This window comes from Gigantopelta aegis, chromosome 9 (genome assembly GCF_016097555.1).
Source record: "Gigantopelta aegis isolate Gae_Host chromosome 9, Gae_host_genome, whole genome shotgun sequence".
Taxonomy (NCBI): Eukaryota; Metazoa; Mollusca; class Gastropoda; order Neomphalida; family Peltospiridae; genus Gigantopelta; species Gigantopelta aegis.
In genome coordinates, this window is record NC_054707.1 from 73,637,717 (window position 1) to 73,658,877 (window position 21,161).

Below are 21,161 nucleotides of genomic sequence, written 5' to 3' on the forward strand. Positions count from 1 at the left end.
CCTGTGGTTGGAAAGTCAGAAGTGAGTCAACGAATGGACAAATCTAGCATTAATACATGGAATGGCTCTCATTGGTCCAAATTAATGACATGACATTAATCGGACATGACGATTGGTTAACCTATCATAACAATTCTTCGTAGAAATAACGAAGATTAACGACAACTTAATTATAGCCGAATATTGCCGAAAATTACACATCACTACAACAAAAATTACGTAAATAAAATAAACAATTCTAACTTAATTATTTTCTCAAATGATATCCCAAAATACAATATAACATTATTATTGTTTAACCCCTCCCCAAATATTACACAACGTGATATTAACTATAAAATCCAAGCCTAAACATTACAACATTATATGGTCTCATGCCACTGTTTGGAAAATCAATGGATCTGAATGATCGTTCCTGTAACTTTACCCATCAATAATCTGATTCATAGAAGGCTGATTAAAGTGCTAATAGGGTGCTAGAAGAGGTTAGTATAAGAAGTTCAGAAACCAAGAATAAAATTAAGAAACCAAACATAAGTAGAAAAAGGACAGACAACAAATCAGATTATTCAGGAAAGTATTGGAAATATACAAATTTGTTACATTCCCCTCGACCACTTGAACTCTATGCACACATAGAGTTAAATTTTTGACACAAATTGTGGCACTGGTTTGAGTTATATTTCCAATATATATATATTACTTGCTTCCTATTTAAAAATAAAAAATATATATATATATATTACCAATGTACATTTACCCACGTCTTATCACAACCATTTTATATTACAAGATTATGAGACATCTAACAACTCTTCCAATATACCTGGCACTTATATTCACCTATTGTCACCATATAATTACAAATGAATATTATTCAAATATCCCATCACACAACACAATTGAAAACCAATAACATGTGATACATTTTTCATATAACTTTTACACCCCTAAATTTCACAGTAAATGCAATAGTACAACAAATAATTAAAAAAAAAATAATAATTCCAACACTTCTTAATCAAGTGTTACAAAAACAAAACCCCACACAACACTTATTAGGTATCACACCCACCTTATCATTCTATCGCTGTATATTAATACAATATATACAGTAGCTAAAATCAACCACACAATCATCAAAAAATGTCCAGTTATATGCATATATATATATATATACAATTATATTTCCATTTTTACTAAAAACACACAATATCCAAAAATCTTAAATTAAAAAAAAGAAAAAAAGAAGTAATTAACACTTTATAATTATCCACAAAAATAAACACATGTGAATATATTTAACATATGCCCCAATCTGTCTCATCCACATATGTACATACACAACTGTATAAAGAAACAGGTAGAGCATATGGACTTCTGAAATGCAACCAAGGTACCCTAATATTTCCTGTAGTAGGCCGAGAAACACATAACACTGACATTCAATATTATTTGTCAAACTACAATAAAATCAAGTAGCTTCTCCACACCTCATAAATCCTTTTTAACCATTTCCGTCTATTGTTTCCTACCAGTAACCAAATTATCATCCCCATACCTAAAAAAAACAACCCAGTTATATCATCCATTACAATTTATTTCAACTTATACAGCCTGATTTTTCTATCAGTCACCGAATTATCATCACATGACATCCAGAAATACCAGTTTATCATCCATTATAATTTATTTCAACTTATACAGCCTGATTTTTCTATCAGTCACCGAATTATCATCACATGACATCCAGAAATACCAGTTGTATCTTGCATTATAACTTATTTCAACTCAATACAGATTTCTAACAACCTCACAAAATAAACAGGTTATGATTTAACCAAAGCCCTAATAACCACCCATTTTAGCTCCTGATAATAACGCTTCATACCCAGCTGCCCCAAATGAATACCATCAATTAGTAGTCGAGGATGCAGGATTCTTTTCCTGCAGACAAAAGTCACCCCATCCTCCCGTTCTAACTGTGATAAGGCTAAATTTAACTGAGCTCTTCTTGCCTCATACTCCCCCATGCTCAATGAACGAAATCTAATTCTTGGGAATATTTTCATTAAACAAATTTCCTGCACCCCCCAGTCTCTCAATTCTTCCATTACTTCCCGTAACCTTTTAATAAAAAGACCAACTTGAAAATGTGGACTATCCAGATCATTTCCTCCCACCTGCAATACCACTACCCTTGGTTTATATCCATCCCTCTTCATTCTCTCAATCAATTTCCAGACAGTCCCAATTTTTCCCCCCGATTGACCAAAATATCTTACCTCAACCCCTTGAATCCCTAAAGATTTTTCAAAAGTTTTCCCTCCCTGCTTACCCCGTTTTACCAAATTCTCTAACCTGGTCACATAGCTATGTCCCAATATTGCAGCTTTCCCCGAAGCACGAGGCATAGTTCAAATTTCAACTAAGAGAATTCTGACAATCTGTGAATAAATACAGATATAACATAATATATACACAATTCATTTTCAACATAATCACACTATATTTTAAAAACTCCAACTTATTCAAACATTTCCTACCTTAATAAATTATCAGTTTGAGCAAGGAGATTTCCCAATCCTACAAATTTAAGACAAGTCATATTGCCCTGACCTCATCCATCCGGGTGCCTTCCTATGTCTACGCACAAAAACACGAGAAGGATTATTCACAGAGGAATCAGTTTCACCTCCAAAGAAAATTTGATCCACCACATCATCTGTCTCTAAAGAAGGTACCCAGTCCAACAATTCAGAATAATCAGACTGCATGGAAACATTCTGATCTTGTTGTTCCACCAACTCTTCCACCTCGAATTCCCTGGCTAAGTATGGTTTCAACCTGTTGAAATGCACCACTTGTTTAACTTTGGAACCCGGTTTTGAAATAATATAATTAACATTGGAAAGCTTCTTTTGAATGATAAATGGTCCAGACCAATACTTTTGTAGTTTAGATGATAATCCCTTCTTTCTTTGTGGAGTAAACAACCAGACTTTATCAGTAACCTCTAGAATATGTCCATGTATCTTTTGATCATAGTTTACCTTTTGCCTTAATTGTTTCTTAGCCATGAATTTCCGGGCATACTGAAAAGCTGTTTGAATTTTTAGCTGTAGCTGTTCCACATGCTCAACAGGGCTTTTACTCTCACCTGGCGGATGTTCAGTCATTAAAGTCAAAGGAATATTAATTTCCCTACCCAGCATCATTTTATTAGGCGTCAACCCAGTTGTTTCATGAATACTAGAACGGTATGCCATGGTAACGAGTGGCAAATGTAAATCCCAATCAGTGTGTTCTGCATTCACATATGCACTTAACATTTGTTCTAGAGTTCGATTGAACCGTTCAATCATTCCATCGGCCTGAGGATGGTATGCAGAAGTTCTAGTTTTCTTTATCTCAAGGATTTTACACATTTCCTGAAACAGTTTAGATTCAAAGTTTTTGCCCTGATCCGAATGTAGCTCTTTTGGAATTCCAAACCTGGAAAACAGTTTATACACCAATATTTGAGCAACCGTTTGGGCTTCTTGGTTTGGAATGGGATAGGCTTCTGTCCACTTTGTGAAGTAATCCCCCACTACTAAAATATATTTATTGTCACGAACTGTAGTAGGAAAAGGACCACAAATGTCTATGGCAACTCTCTCCATCGGTTCTCCTGAAACCATATTGATCATGGGTGCTAATCTATGAGGAATAGGAGATTTCCTAGCCTGACACTCTGCACAAGTTCTCAGCCACTGACTAATATCTTTCTTCATTCCAACCCAAAAACAATTTTGACGCACTTTCATATAAGTTTTGTTCACCCCAGCATGGCCTCCTGTAGGTGCATCATGTGCCGCATGAAGTATATCAGGAATGCATTTCTTTGGCACCACTAGTAATTGCTTAAGTTCTTCCGTGTTTTCGCAATACCAGTTGCGGTACAGAACATCATTACAGAGTTCCAGTTGTTCCCATTGACCCCAATATGCTTTGACTTGCCAATTCTGATCCTTCACAACTTCGAAATCTGGCCTAACATTATTTTCTTTCATTAGACTGATAATGACTTTTAAAACTACATCAGACCCCTGTTCCATTGCGATGTCCTCCTTGCTCCAACCAAAATCACGAAATATCAAGCTATTACACTTTACAGGCATTCTACTTAATGCATCTGCATTTATATGCTTACTCCCACAACGATGTTCGATTTTAAAATCAAATGTGTTCAGATACTCAATCCACCTAGCAACCTGACCTTGGGGTTGTTTAAAAGACATAAGCCATTTCAAAGAAGCATGATCAGTTCTCAACAAAAATTGTCTTCCATACAGATAATGTCTAAAATTCTTAACAGCTTTAATAACTGCTAACAATTCCTTTCTAGTCACACTATATTTCTTCTCAGTGTTACAATGAGTAGTGCTAAAATAAGCTATCACTCGCTCTTCCCCTTCATGTATCTGAGACAATACTGCCCCTGAACTATCATCACTAGCGTCTGTATCCAAAATAAAGGGTTTCGAAAAGTCTGGATAGGCCAATACAGGAGACCGTTGTAATGCCAATTTTAAGTAATCAAAAGCTTCTTGACATGAAGGATCCCACAGAAATCTAACATGTTTTCTTGTCAAGCGGAATAAAGGAGTTGCTATTTCAGCAAATTTATCAATAAATTTCCTGTAATATGAGCAAAGACCTATAAAACTCCTAACCTCAGTAACACATTTTGGAGTAGACCATTGTTTTATCTTTTCTATTTTCTGCGGATCCGACTTAACTCCATCCTTCCCCACTACATATCCCAAGTACAAAACTTCACGTCTAAACAAACGACATTTTTGAGGTTTCAACTTTAAACCTGCCTCGGTCAAACAACCTAACACTTGGTGTAACCTTTGTACATGTTCTTCAAAAGATTGGCATACACAATTATATCATCAAGATAAATCAGACAGTTTTTTTCCAATGTAAGCCTTTTAAGACTCTTTCCATTAATCTCTCAAATGAACTAGGAGCATTACATAACCCAAATGGTAAAACATTGAATTGATACAACCCAGTGCCAGTAGTAAAAGCTGTTTTCTCCTTTGCGTCATCTGTCAAACCCATTTGCCAATATCCCGATGCCAGATCCAAAGTTGAGAAATACTGTGCCCCATTCAAACTATCAATACTATCATCGATTCTAGGTAGAGGATACGCATCTTTTTTAGTCACCTGATTTAATTTACGGTAGTCTATACAAAATCTCATGGTACCATCTTTCTTTTGCACCAGAACTATGGGAGAGGCCCAAGGACTTTCAGAAGGTGAAATAATTCCCTCCTTCAACATTTCGTCAACCTGCTTATCTACCTCCTGTTTCTTAAACTGAGGAATCCGATATGGTCTTTGTTTAATAGGCAAAGAATCATTAACAATGATATCATGTAATAACTTATTACATCTGCCCAATTTCTTATCAGCTTTCATAATGCTTGAGCATTATTTATGAGAAATTCCCGGATTATATCCCGTTTCCCTAGCTCTACATTCTCCTGAGTATCCTGAATCAATTTCTCCAAAAGTTCATCAACTTCAGTCGCATCCTCTGCCTCATTAACATTTGACGTACAGACTTTAACTGGACAAACCGTTCCCAACTGAAATCCCTGGTTTATAACACTTATATCATCAGACATGTTACAAATCATTACTGGCACTTTGGATTGTTTACCAAGTGTTATTAGTGATCTTGCAGCTAATGGAGAACCCTTTATCAATGCTAATCTAGTATTTGGTTCGACTAACCCTTCCTGATATGTTGGACCTCGTTTCAACACCTTACCCATGACTATGACTTCAGAATTAGGTGGTATGAGGATGTTCTGTTCTGCAAATATCCTACAACATTTACACTCAGAAGGTTCATCATGTAACGAAATAGTATTGTTCTCCAATTCCAAATGACCCTTGCTTAGGTTAAGTGATACACCATATTCCTTCAAGAAATTCATTCCCAGTATACCTCCTTCCTCCATCTCAGCTATCACTATTTCCTGTTCATACAAATATTTACCCAAGCAAATATCCAACAAACAAGCCCCTTTAACCTTCAACTCTGCACCATTCACTGTTCTAAATTCATAACCTAACGGATATAGTTCAGGCATCTCACTTCCAAAGGCAATTTCAAACAAATCTACGTTCAAAACAGTAACATCAGAACCCGTGTCCAAAAGAAAATCAATTTCTTGATCATTTATTTTTACTCTGACATACTGAACTACACTTCTGCTTTGGGCCTTTTTGTGAGGCCAAGATACGCCCTCTACCTTGGTCTGAGTCCGTTTAATGGACAGAAACGTTGTATGTGACCAAATTCCCTACATCTAAAGCACTGAGAAGGCCCATCTACCTTATTCCTGATTTCTGCATTTGGCCTATGTCCATTTATCACTCCCGGGGTCTGAAAGCTACTACCCGCATTTCCCATTCCAGAATTATCAGCCACCCTGTTTCTCCCACTTCTTATGTTACTCATTTCTGTCAAACACTGCTGTAACTGATCCTGCAACCTTTCCATTTTACTTTTCATCTCATCAATCTCCAGTCTGTTCCCCCCAACCTGACCTATTTTAGCTTTACCATCTAGCCTTTGGTAACTTTCTTCATCAAGGGCTATGCGTAATGCTGACGACAAAGTTACAGGTTGAGCTCTTCTCAGCTGTTTTTTTATATCAAGGTCCTCCAAAGCCTCGATAAACTGTTGAACAGCAATATTGTTTTGGGTCACATCGTCAGCATATGGATGCGCTAAACCCACCAACCGTTGAATACCTCCTGCTAATTCAGATAATGATTCTCCCTTTCTCCTCAACCTATTCCTTAACTGTGTCCAATATACACCCGCATTTCGTTCAGGCTCAAATCTATTCAAAAGAGCAGACGTAATTGATTTTAGATTGTTTTTCTCATGGACACGCAAATCACTGTAAACCTGTAATGCATTACCCCTTAACTGAACAGCTAGAAACTGACATGCCTGAGATTCCGACCAATTATTTATTCCTACACACAACTGAAAGTGAGTAAGCCAATCTCTACAACTTGTTTGACCAGCGTATGTATCGGGCATAACTTTCGGTCTACCCATCCCAACTCTTTCTTCCCCGTCCCTCACCAAACTAGGTAGGTCACATCTCACAATATTTGGAGTGCTAGTAGGAGGCATTGTATAATCATGACCTAAATCTATGGTCTCGGGCACTACTACAGGTTGTAGAATGACTCTCTCTCCCTCGTGATAGCTATTTTCATTTATCAAAAACGGTATACGGTCATACGTCTCGCTTGCCGACAGTCTAGCGCGGGTTTCTGCAATCTCTCTTTCTAACCTTAGTCTTTCCATATCAAATACTTCATGCTCTCGACTATCCATATCAACAAAAAAATATATATGCAACTTTATTTTAACAAAAAAATAATTAATTAATTTATTATTATTATTTTTATTTTTATTTTTATTTTAGTTGTTTTATTTTAGAGTCCCGCCGGAGGTTCCAATGTAACGATTTCGCTTTCTCAGCACGTGCCCACTTATAGACCGGTGCTAGAATCGAATTAAATACAGTTCTAAAAATGCCTTGCTGGGTTCGGCTACCCCTTTCGGTCGTAGACTTCCAAAAATCACATAAGTCGTCCTTTTTCACAGTGTTTATTTAAGGGTTTCAATAGATCATAAAAACAATTACAGTTAACCAGCAAAATAACTAAGATTTTTAATAGATTTCATTATTGACATTGAGAGATACAGGTTACATAATAGTTATTCAAATTTCCCACAACTCAACCACCATTCAATTCCCCGCCAATGAAACATTAAGAATCCCAATATGGATTACTATTTGTTTATTCTAAGAGAATGAAAATCCATCGAAAACATCTAAAACGTACCTAAAGCTAAACATTCATTTCCACTCGTGAAACCACAAGATTCCCAAACGTGGAATACTTGGTAATTTACGAGACAGAAATAATATTTCCTTCACTCAATTCCTCTCTCCAAAATTCCAATAATCTTCTTTCTAAAATATTTTAGTAACCTCTCAAGTGTCAATACAAAATAAGTCTAACAATAATGTTAAGGTTTACGGTAATGCAATGCGAGACGGTGACAATTAACAAAAATACACTACCATTTAGTTAATGAATTACATAATAAATAAATAGCTTACCACTGTCAGTTCTCACATAATAAATCTAAAAACAAAATTTGGAATAACCGAGTGAGAGAGAGCCATTCAAAATCTACACATAAAAAAAAAACCACAATCAACAAACACACATGTACCTGTGGTTGGAAAGTCAGAAGTGAGTCAACGAATGGACAAATCTAGCATTAATACATGGAATGGCTCTCATTGGTCCAAATTAATGACATGACATTAATCGGACATGACGATTGGTTAACCTATCATAACAATTCTTCGTAGAAATAACGAAGATTAACGACAACTTAATTATAGCCGAATATTGCCGAAAATTACACATCACTACAACAAAAATTACGTAAATAAAATAAACAATTCTAACTTAATTATTTTCTCAAATGATATCCCAAAATACAATATAACATTATTATTGTTTAACCCCTCCCCAAATATTACACAACGTGATATTAACTATAAAATCCAAGCCTAAACATTACAACATTATATGGTCTCATGCCACTGTTTGGAAAATCAATGGATCTGAATGATCGTTCCTGTAACTTTACCCATCAATAATCTGATTCATAGAAGGCTGATTAAAGTGCTAATAGGGTGCTAGAAGAGGTTAGTATAAGAAGTTCAGAAACCAAGAATAAAATTAAGAAACCAAACATAAGTAGAAAAAGGACAGACAACAAATCAGATTATTCAGGAAAGTATTGGAAATATACAAATTTGTTACAATTCTAAAATGAAACACCTTTCTAAAATACTAATCAAGAGTCTTAATCTCAGTGCAAACTAAATAAAACAGAATATTCTAAACTTATCTGAACTGAATTAGACATTTATGCCTTTGTGGAGTCTACGTATTTATGTTTATGAATGTTTATGACGGCCCGCTCGAACATAATTCCCATTATTTTGTCAAGTTCGAAGGTCATTGCAAATGGTGGACAGCATAGTTTTAGTCCCTAAATTTTACTTATATTGACCCTAAAAGTCCCTAAAAAGCCCCTAAATTTAGGTTTGAAATTTCTATAGATATGAACCATGGGGTTACAAAAATTTGTTGGGTGTAGTAGGGTACATGTATTGCTTTAGCAGTACTCAAAATGCTTGTTTTAAATGAATTTTAATTGAAGCTGATTTTATTCAGTACCTGTTTATTTTAGTGTATTAGGATGCAAATTAATAAAAGACTCTTTTCTGTCTACGGTCCGATGGAGGTGCAGGCTGTACCTCTTAGGGTTAATTCCCATTCCAGCCATTGCTACCCAACTGGTATATCCAAAACTGCCTGGTGTGCTATCCTAATTATATAGCATTATTTTCATAATTATAAAACCTCTAAATATACATGTAGAAGCTAATTAAAATGAGCTAATTCATTTTTTTATCTTGTCAAAATGTAACCAAGCATCTGGGGTAGATCGTGATGGGTGTGTTTGAATATTTGTTGGTTATAAGCATGGATCATATAGTTAACTTGAGTGCAATTGCTAACTGAACAGTATATGTGTTGTTTATTTATGTGCATCCATAGTTTCATATAGTTTTTCTTTATTTTTACAGTTTGTTGAGGATTATGAGCCCACGAAGGCTGATTCGTACAGAAAAAAGGTGGTGTTGGATGGAGAGGAAGTACAAATTGACATTCTTGACACAGCTGGTCAAGAAGACTATGCCGCAATCAGGGACAATTACTTCAGGAGTGGGGAGGGTTTTCTCTGTGTGTTTTCTATCACTGAACAAGAGTCGTTCCAGGCATCGGCAGAATTCAGGTCTGTAGATCTATGTAATACCATCATTATTGGCCGGTTTGTAACCACTGCTCATTCAGCAATTAAGAATGTTATATAAAGCTATTCCTAGACATAACATCAACATCAACATACCAACTGTTAAAATGGCGGTAGTTACATACATACATGAGTATGATCTCTATGAGTGCCATTTATTCCGGTCAAAATAATAATATGAAATATGGGTTACATCATCAAGATTTGAATCATTTCTCTGTTCTGTGTATTTTAATTCTAGTGGCAATATTAATACTAATTCAAATACTTTTAGGTGTGCTAATACCCCTTAAACACTTTACAAATAATATTGTACTTGTCGGCTGGCTCTAGTTCCTGCTAAATGTAAGTACCGTATATCTTCGCCTGTAAGTCGATCTCTGCTATAAGTCGAGTCCCTAATTTCAAGCCCTGAACTAATTTTTTTATTGACCCGTTTATAAGTCGACCCATGAAAAACTACTTATAAATATTGAAATATTTCTTATTTTCAGCACATGAGAACAATAATATTTGAACAAAAGAAAATTATTTTACAAACTTCGGTTTTCACGTTTTGTACATCGTAATATAATCAGACTATTCCAATCAAACTATCATTATTACATAGCATCAAAACGAAATATTCCCTTAGTAGAGAGTGAAAGCTGTTTGACTGTTACTGTATAGTACTGTACAGATGGTTTTGTGCACAGACAACAACTTTATTTATAAACACTGACAACAGATCACTACGATAAAACTGAAAGTATCATGTTTTTCCGCCATATTAATACATGTAAGGAGGATAACTCTGGAAAGTACACTGGTTTTTGTACCAAATGATGTGTGTCCCTATTGGCCTCAGACCACAATTAATTTCGCTATATGTTTCTATATAGCCTTAGTGGCTATAACATTTTTATTAATATCAGCAGGCCCGTGAAGTTTTGTATGTACCTTTGCCTGCATGGGGGACACATACCCTGAAAAGGACAACCTCTGTTGTCCAGCTCTTTCTCCCAGCATATTGGTTTAAACAGACACACCCTCTAAACCAGGCCGGAGTACACCCATTTTACACAAAAAGCACTACTTTTGCATGGGCCGGAATTACCACAAACAAGTCTTCAATGTCAGCAAGTTACACATGTTTACAAACTACATGCTATCCCCTGTCACTTCAGTCAAACAGTTGCCACTTCATAGCTGTCTGCCATGAAATAATCACAGTCAAACAGCAGACTACTTGCGCGGTGAAACTTCCGGATTTTCGACAACCAAATGGGAAGATAACTGTAATCTGAGGCCTATCAGTCCATTTTTCCCCCTAAAAACTGGCCCACACTAATGCATTCCAATGATATACATATTAAAGCAATGCTCAGTAAGTATCGGGATGTCACCTTTAAACTGAGAGTATATAGAGGATGTGTTAAAACACTACCACAGTGCCTTGCCATGGCCAATTTTAGCAATGGAAACTTGAGGGACACCAACTTCAAAATGTAATAACTTTATCAAATTTTAGAATTTCTTCATACAATGAGCAGCTATTTTTTCTTCTACATATGTTCTATCTGCACAGTGTTGTCTTGGAAAGATTTTGAAATATTTAAAGGAAAAAAAAATCAATCATTAGATTTTACTTCATTTTTAATGAAATATTAAACTTAAATTTAAATTTTTGAAAAAAAAAAAATCTAAAACTGTAAAATTTTGCATTTTAGATATGATAAGTGGAGGCTTAGTAAAGATATGGTGACTGAATTCATGATACATTATTAGAAATGTGTCAGAGGGATGGTGAAAGTCACAAAATTGGGGCCATTTGCAACAAATTTTTACACACTAATTTCAGGGAAAATCAGACATGATAGGCCTCAGATTCAATTTTGACCTGCTGTATTTACTTGATCTACTTCATTTACTGTATTAGACATGTAGCCACTTTGTAAAAGGCAAAACAGTCCATATAAGTGCATATTAATATGAATATGCCCTACAGATATTACTTAGGTATACACCATAATATGTTTTTTGTTGACGACAACTTTGAAAATGAAGATTTTGTCACAAAATGCTGATATAAATCCTACCAAGAGGTACTTGCACCATATTTTTCAGTTTCCAGTGATAACTGTCAACAAGTGTAGTCATGTGCCAGTGTCTTGGATACCTCAGTGTAGTATTTCTTGATTGGAAGGATGTTTGTAGTAATGACCACTGAATATGCATTATGGATTATTCTGCCATATGTATTACAAGCCAAATGTTAACCTTTTTGGCACATTTTCTGCAATAAACTTGACAAGTGTACCAGCATCTGATTACTGAATACAATAAATACATTCAGACAGCATAGAATATTAGCCTATTAGATTTTCTAAGAATAAAAGACCATTTTTTAAAAAGTGTGTAATTTACATAAATGTAGGTGAAATGTATTATTAGAGTACTTAATCTTGTTAAAAACTGTATACTATTTATTTAAAGTGTTTAATTACATTTAGTAGTGATATATTCATTATATTTAGATCTTCTGTCCAATTGCAATAATTGAGAAACTCATTAAAATTCAATATGTAAAAAAAAATTAAAATCTCAATATTGACTAACAAAATCCAACTTTTGCTTTTTTTTACCAAATTATTAGCTCAAAACTGTTAAAAAATATTGCAACAACCTGTAGTAACATCAGAGGTCATTTTATGCTATTTTGGAGGATATTGAAATTTAAAAGTTGAAAATTTTAATTTTAATTTTTAATAAATTCAAAAAAAAAGTTTTTTAATTTAATAAAATATTTAGAAAATAAATAAATTAGTTTTCATATTCCTTGTGGTATTCACAGTCAGTCTGTGTAATTTCACCTCTCGGGTTATAATACTTTCATCAGAATCAAGCATTTAACCGGTGTAATGTGTGAACTATATCAGGCCTCAGACCACAATTAATTTCGCTATATGTTTCTATATAGCCTTAGTGGCTATAACATTTTTATTAATATCAGCAGGCCCGTGAAGTTTTGTATGTACCTTTGCCTGCATGGGGGACACATACCCTGAAAAGGACAACCTCTGTTGTCCAGCTCTTTCTCCCAGCATATTGGTTTAAACAGACACACCCTCTAAACCAGGCCGGAGTACACCCATTTTACACAAAAAGCACTACTTTTGCATGGGCCGGAATTACCACAAACAAGTCTTCAATGTCAGCAAGTTACACATGTTTACAAACTACATGCTATCCCCTGTCACTTCAGTCAAACAGTTGCCACTTCATAGCTGTCTGCCATGAAATAATCACAGTCAAACAGCAGACTACTTGCGCGGTGAAACTTCCGGATTTTCGACAACCAAATGGGCAGATAACTGTTATCTGAGGCCTATTGCTCTAGATAGTGAACTGCAGAGATCAGTCTATTTTAAGGGAAAGCTCAGTAATATTCATGAAGTTAATCACCGCCAAAACATTGTTTGAACAGCCATTAATGCCAGTGACCAGATTTCAAAATAAACTCAGGCAACAGGTAGTTAGTATTGTTTACATTTTTACTATTAGTGATGACTGTTAATTTAACTAAGTGGACTGTTGTCTTAGCATGTGAGTGAGATCATACGCCTTTTCGCATAACCAAAACCGTTCTAATGCCAAAAAAAAAAGGTTATAAAAAATAAATGTGTCAAATTAACATATTTGAGTATAAATACATGGCATACTTCAACAATAAAACTTGTAAAATAATCCCCAAAACAGTAATATTTTTTGGTGAAATTTGTTTACCCTCTTATAAGTCGACCCCCCAAGTTATAAAATAATTTTTGGGTGAAAAAATTCGACTTATAGGCGAAGATATACAGTAGTGTGAAATCATGTTTGTTTAGGATGCTTCCAGAATTGATCTCATTGGATGGGGGACTTTAAACAGTTCTTTATCTACCTGTCACCAATAATAAATATTATTATTTGAACCAAATGTTCAATAACATACCTGAATTAATAATTCTTTTCAACTTAACCTGACTTAACTTCTGTGAGCTACGACACTTTCCCCCATAACATTGAACTGGTCCAAATATCCCAACAGCTAATTGGCTAAATTTCTTCTATAATATCTTCTTTTTGTCATGTGATATCCTCTTCCTCCTTTTTCCATTGTATTTGACAACTTCTCCAATGGAAATTCAGTACTCTGAACATCATGTCATGGTTCTCCAGGAAACCATTGACAAACTTCTTTTAAAGGGCACAGTCAAAGAGATACCCCAGGATAAACTGACTTGGATTTTACTGAGCGATATTCTGGTACCCAAGAAAGATTGAGACAGTTTATACATGATTCACAATTTGGTGTGTTTAAGTTGGCACTACTTGGCACTTGAATTAGGCCTCTCCAGTTCCAAATGCTCATGGATCTGAAGACCATCATCATTTTGGGGTCTTGGTTAGCTTCTCTGGATTTAGAGATTGCTTCCTACATGTTACAGTTTAACTAGATCATCACAGATGTTTGAGGTTAACCTTTCTCAGGAAATATTTGGAATATTGTTGGGGTCTTGGTTATTGACCCGTATAAAGGTTGCCATATACGAGTTGTGAAGATCTGCTTCTAATAGTTCTATCCGTACTTAGATAATTGCCTCATGAAGAATCTAGATTGTTTGAAGTTTGATTATCTCATTCATCATGGACTTCATTTAGAGCCTTCTGTGTTCTTTGGGGTAATTTCTCAACCGAGATAAGTCCGAGTTCATTGGAGTTCTTCTAGGATCAGACTTAGGCCTAATTCAAATGCCAGTGGACAGGTGGCATAAGATTCAAACAACCTTCATTGGTATATTGATCAACCATGTGTCTTTCTGTCAGTGGCAGTGGGTCTTTGGCATATTGATGACAGCCCAAGACATGTCGTATTGAGGACGACAGCAATCAAGATGTTTCTAAATGCATACATAATGCTAGACAGCTCAAATTTAATGATTCAGTTATCAAATCAGTCTCAGGCCATAGGATTTCAAACTTTTTCGGTTCTGTGCCTTGTGATCATGGGATCCCATTAAAAATGTTTATATTATTTTTGTTGAATAGTTGTACTCTATATTATAATAATCATGGGAAAGTTCAAACAAAACTTCGGTTCCATGATTTTACCGACATGGTACTGGAAACGATCGTTACCATGACATCCAAAGGCCTGAATCTTCATCCTAATCAACAGTGGTGGCTAGGTCTGTTTAATGTCTTAGAAGGAATCATTTTGCTCTTGTACACCAATGCAACTCTCGAAAGTAAGGGAGGTCACCTAGGAACCAAGCCATGTCAATGCTGTGGTTAACAGAGGAAAGGTCTTTACAGATCAAATTTTAAGAGCTGTTGTCCATCAACCACTTGGTCCAACATTGGCGACCGGTTGAGTGATGCCAGTCTCATGTTAGCTTACATCAACCATTGAGGCAGAAGTCTTCCCGCGTCTCTGTTGGAAGTAACTATTTGTCTTTATGATCAGGACAAAGTTGAAAGAACAGAGGATATTGTGCGACCGGAAGAGGAGCCCTGAGTGTTATCGAAGATATTTTTAGCTGTTGGGATCTTTGGACCAGTCCAGTGTTATATGGTGGGTGAGTGGGAATGGGGGATTGGCATGGGTTAAAGGTCTAGTTAAATATTCAATAAAATAGTAAACAATTCATGTTTTCTCCATTTCGTTTTTGACATTTCACGGTAAAGATTAAAACATGAAATAGAATTTATAGAGAAAGCAAGGTGAAAAATTATAAAAACTTGCAGTAAAGGTAGTGAGTGACTGGGTCTGATTTTGCCATTGTTGGTATACATATCTATATAAACATAATGTACACAGAGTTAATATTACGAGTCACAAATCAATATTTTGTTTTCTGTAATTCTGTCATTAGTAGTTAAAGACATTTTCATACTTTTCTCAGAAATAGCATCATCTTTACAACAGCCTGCATTCATTATTTGATAGTGTGTCATGTTTACATAATTTTTACTAGTAACATTAAAGAAAACCCAAAAATAAACCAACAATAGAAGATGGCTATTAATTATTGTTCAGGGATTACAACAAAAAGTTTATTGACTGATTTGTTCACTCGTTTATGTAGCACAATATTGACGTCTTCTCACCAGGTTGATTAAACTAGGGTGTCATTGATCAATGTGTCCATCGACGTGACTTTCGAAAATACTTGTTGGTTTCTGAATACGTGATTGCCTAAAGGATAGTTAGTTACATGTGTATGTTTGTTTTAAACTGTCTAGTTGTCAGCAACACTGGCAGTCTGTTCTGGTGGAACTGGCCTCTATCTTGAGATAGACAGTAGTGGGTAGTTGTACACCATTCTTTATCATTGAATGCTCCAATCTCAAAATGTGGTGATAAAGTGTACATCTTTGAGTTTCTGGCATTTTCCTTGAGTAGGAGAAACTCCCAACAGGAAATCGCTTCCAAATGTATAGTGGGAATGATTTTTTTTTCTTCTGGTTATCTCTTTCTGCTATACACACTTGGTGTGATGTTTGTAGCATGCATATTGGCCAGTGTCAAGTCTTTGGCTGCATGCAGTGCATATTTAGCTGATAGAATACTGCTTTTCCTCTGACTGGCTCAAAGCCAACCATCCATGTCATCTGAGTGACCTTTTAAGTTTTACCACAACATGTAGTCTTAGTTTATTTTTTCTTAAGTTAATTATGGTTAAAGGTTGTGTAATTCATTAATCACATTTTCCATCAGAATCTGTAGCTTCTGAACTTGTTTTAACCTTGTAATATAGTCATGTTGTTTCTCAGACTTCAAGAATGTTTAAATAAAGCCAACATTAAAATAATACTGTTTGATAGTCTAGTTATGGTTTCATTGGTTGCTACTTAAAAAAATTCGAGTGAGGCTCACTCATTTTTTTTTTCCAACTGTATATATTTTTTTCGGTATATTAATAATTAAAGTCCAGTAACTTTAAAAAAATACTGACTGAAATGGTTAAATAGATTAGGGAAACCAGTATATTTTGTAACTGGACTCTTTCAACAGAAATATCTGTTGATAAAACTGCAAGAATAATTCAGAGCTTTTCTCTTGTTGATAAAAATGTATGGTTGTAATAAATCATTAGTTTTTGATGATGGTTAAACAAAATAGTATAAATTTAAATATAATTAGCTAAATTTGTATCCCAGTCATCTAGAACTATTTAAGAAATGCCTTACACAATCTTGTTTGATATGTCCTTTAAATATGGAAGACTATTGTCTAAAATGTTTACGTACAGGTGTTTTGTGATATTCTTAAAGGGTGCAGGAGATCTGTGGTGAGAATATCTTTTGTAATAAAAAGTTCTAACACTAAGTAACAGGATTAAACTAATATTGTGGCTTAGTGTAAAATTCACATGTTAATGCTGATATTGCATTTGTTCTTGTGAGGGCAGGACGTAGCCATGTGGTAAAGCGCTTGCTTCATGCGCAGTCTCTTCGGGATCGATCACTGTCGGTCAGCCCATTGGGCTATTTCTCATTCCCGCCAGTGCACCACGACTGGTATATCAAAGGCTGTGGTATGTGCTACCCTCTCTGTGGGATGGTACATATAAAAGATCCCTTGCTGCCAATCTAAAAGAGTAGTCCATTGTGTGGTGGCAGCGGGTTTCCTCTCATTATTTGAGTGGTCCTTAACCATATGTCTGACGCCATATAACCGTAATTAAAATGTGTTGAGTGCATTGTTAAATAAGACATTCCTTCCTTCCTTGTTCTTGTGAATATAATATTGGTGTGTGTTCTATGAGGTGTATATTTGAATAACAAACAAGTTGGTTGTGACAGCTCTTTTGGTCATGAAACCTAAAGCGTTGATGATGAAAGTCATCACATACTGAAAGCAGACATCAAAATAATCTTGTCATGAGGTCATTCAGATTTCAATATGTCAAAAAAAAGTCTAAAACGGTACACTTTGTCCTCCACAAAATCTCATTAAACAACAGTAACACCACCTAAAATGGTGTTACTGAAATAGAAGATACACATTCAAGTATCAGGACAATTAGAATATTGAATGAAGAACAAAGTATCAGTAAATCTATGAAGAATTTTACAGTACCAGTAGTAATAACGAAAATTTGTAAACTTGATGAATGTGTCGCAACCTATATGTTACCAATTATGTAATTTGTGGTAAACTGAACATGGGCAACCACCTACTATGCTAATTTCGATGCCTGTGAAAGTGTCTTTTGAAATAGGAAGTGATAATAACAGTACAGAGTTTCCTGATAAAATATAATCAGGGTTGATATTTGGGTGTGTATGTACATATACACTCAAGTAAAATAATTCAGTGCAGTATGTTAATTACCTATATTAAATGAAAATAATAATTTCATTGGTTTGTCGTAAATATTAACACCATATATTAACTACCAGCTAATATTAACTAATCCCTGAGTTACATGGTTATAAACATGCACATAGTATGTAAAAATACCAACATTCGGATTCAGGAAGCATGTATTATTTGCTGTTGCTGGCCTAAAATTAGTGATGTCACTATGATGGTCATGTCACTATGAACCCTGTTGACAAGAGAAAGAGAAGAGTATTCTCTGTAATAGGCAGTGAAAAACTGTTTAATAACTGAGGGTGTGGGATGTATGTTTGGTGTTCTTGAGATGAAGTAGAATTTCTACCTCTTTGTAGTCTCACCATTTTTGTATTTTATCCTATATTCAGCAACAAGTATATCAAAGATTGGCAATGTCCTGACTGTATGACCCTTTGCTGCTGCTGTTGATAAGGAATAGCTTATGTCATGACAGTACAATTATCTCTTTGTTGTTGATGTATCACAGCATGTTTATTGGAAAATATGCTGAGGAGTTAACCACATTTTCCTTGTCACCTCATGTTAATACTAATTAATTCCGCATGAGTCCTGACATATTCAGCAACAAAAATATAAGAAGTTGTGGCTTTAGTTTGGAAACTACAGCGTTGTTTGATTGTGATCTCATTATATTTCAGTGCGAGACTCATTTTGTAAAACATCTATGAGCAAATGTTCACCCCATATGTGTTACAATAGGATATAATTACTGTTTACCCAGGTTGCGACCTTTTCTATGTGTATTGTTAAACCAACATCAGTACAATGATTTGTTGTAAATTTATGTCACTAATATCAGCACACAAGTCCATTTCAACATAAACAATCTACTTATAAATACATATTTAGCTGATATTCGGTTTTACTAATGAGCGGTACATGTAACACATTGTAATCTGCAGCTTATCATGAGGTCATATTGTAAAAGATTAATTTTAGTAATTCTGCATTTTCTACCAATGTACTGTGCTATCTGAGAAAAAATTAAACAAGTTTGTTCTTACATGTTGTACATCGTTTTTGTCATGACTCATCTAATAACAGTAATCTTTTAATCTGCTCAGGTTGTTTGCCTGTGTACCTTTTTTCCGTCATAATTTATATAATATGATGTCCGAAATATTTCTTACTTACCTCATAAATAGAATATTTTGTTGATAGAAAGAAAAAACCCCGTGCCTAAATCCAAAGGAGGTTCAGGCACAGTGGACTGAAGAATAAATATACCATACATCAAAGGAAACGAGAATATTTTTATTTAATTTATGTCATGATAAAAATTAATTTGTTAACGAGTTCATAAGAGTGATGATTTCAGTAGACTCACAAACTAATGGAATTCAAATTGAATACTTTAAAATAAATTAAAAGAAAAGTAAACTCATAAAAAAAAAGAGAGAATATTTTGTTGCTATACAACACCTTTGTTATTTTCTGTCAATTGGGATTTTAATTTTATTTATTTTTTATCTCTGTTTTTTTTCTCTCCCTGCTCACTTTACACTAAATAAATGTATATTAATATGGCCTCAGGATTTCAAATTTTTTGGGAAACAGTTTTTTGATTGCACGCTCTCAGAAATAATTTTTTGTTAATCATTGTAAAAATGGATTAGGAAAGGAAAGGAAATGTTTTATTTAACTATGCACTCAACACATTTTAGTTATGGCGTCGGACATTTGGTTAAGGACCACACAGATATTGAGAGAAGAAACCCACTGTTGCCACTTCATAGGCTACTCTTTTTGATTAGCAGCAAGAGATTTTGTTATATGCACCATCCCACACACAGGATAACACATACCATGACCTTTGATATACTAGTTGTGGTGCACTGGCTGGAGCAAGAAATAGCCCAATGGGCCCCCAACGTAGATCTATCCCAGACCCGACCGTGCATCAAGCGAATGCTAAAATGGATTATGTTATATGATAATGGATAACTCTTTTGGTTCCATGTTTGTACCAACAAACTTGAGTTTTTTTAGGTCATCATTGTAATGGTGATTTTGCTATCATACAACCAGAAATGATCATTTCTGTTAAATCTGGAAGCTTGCAAGTTTATAATAGTGTATGCATGTATTTAGAAAACCTATTTCTTTTTTCAGAGAACAAATTTTACGAGTAAAAAATGATGAAAACATTCCATTCCTGTTGGTTGGGAACAAGATGGACCTCGATACTAAACGACAGGTGTCATTTGAAGAAGCCTCTAGGAAAGCCAGTGAATGGAAGGTCATGTATGTGGAGACGTCAGCTAAAACAAGAGCAAATGTAGATAAGGTAAGCAAGTACATATTTGTGTTTAAAAAGTTGTCTAAAAGTCGCCCAATAAGTTTGCTGTATAGATTATGATGTTAGCTTCAGACAGTTCATTTCATATAACAACACATGGAATGGCAGTCGTTCTAGTCAGTGTTATTGGTACCTGTATACTAATAACTGACTGGAAATGCTTCATAATGCCAATGATCATTGGTGTACAGTAACAGAGCCTAATGCTTCACTTCAGTATTCACCAAGATGTTAAATTATTGCATGTGTATAATTTTTGTGTTATTATTATGCATTTGGTTTTGACTTGCATATGAACAAAATTGCTACTATATCTGTGTATACATAATGTCAAACTGTTTAGTTTTAAGCTCATCTAACTTTGTCCAAACTGGGCTTACACGTATGTTGTGATCTTACACGTATGTTGTGATCTTACACGTATGTTGTGATCTTACCCGTATGTTGTGATCTTACACGTATGAAGTGATCTT

General features: G+C 34.9%; 1 protein-coding gene across 3 annotated transcripts in view; it reads left to right on the forward strand.

The window, feature by feature from the left end:
• Positions 1-21,161, forward strand: part of LOC121380534 (ras-related protein Ral-A-like) — a 64,099-nt gene that overhangs the window by 12,249 nt on the left and 30,689 nt on the right. For all 3 annotated transcript variants that reach the window (XM_041509382.1, XM_041509380.1, XM_041509381.1), the window contains exons 3-4: positions 9,774-9,982; positions 20,502-20,676. In XM_041509382.1, coding sequence (XP_041365316.1) covers positions 9,774-9,982; positions 20,502-20,676 — 384 coding nt within the window. The remainder of the gene's footprint in view (positions 1-9,773; positions 9,983-20,501; positions 20,677-21,161) is intronic.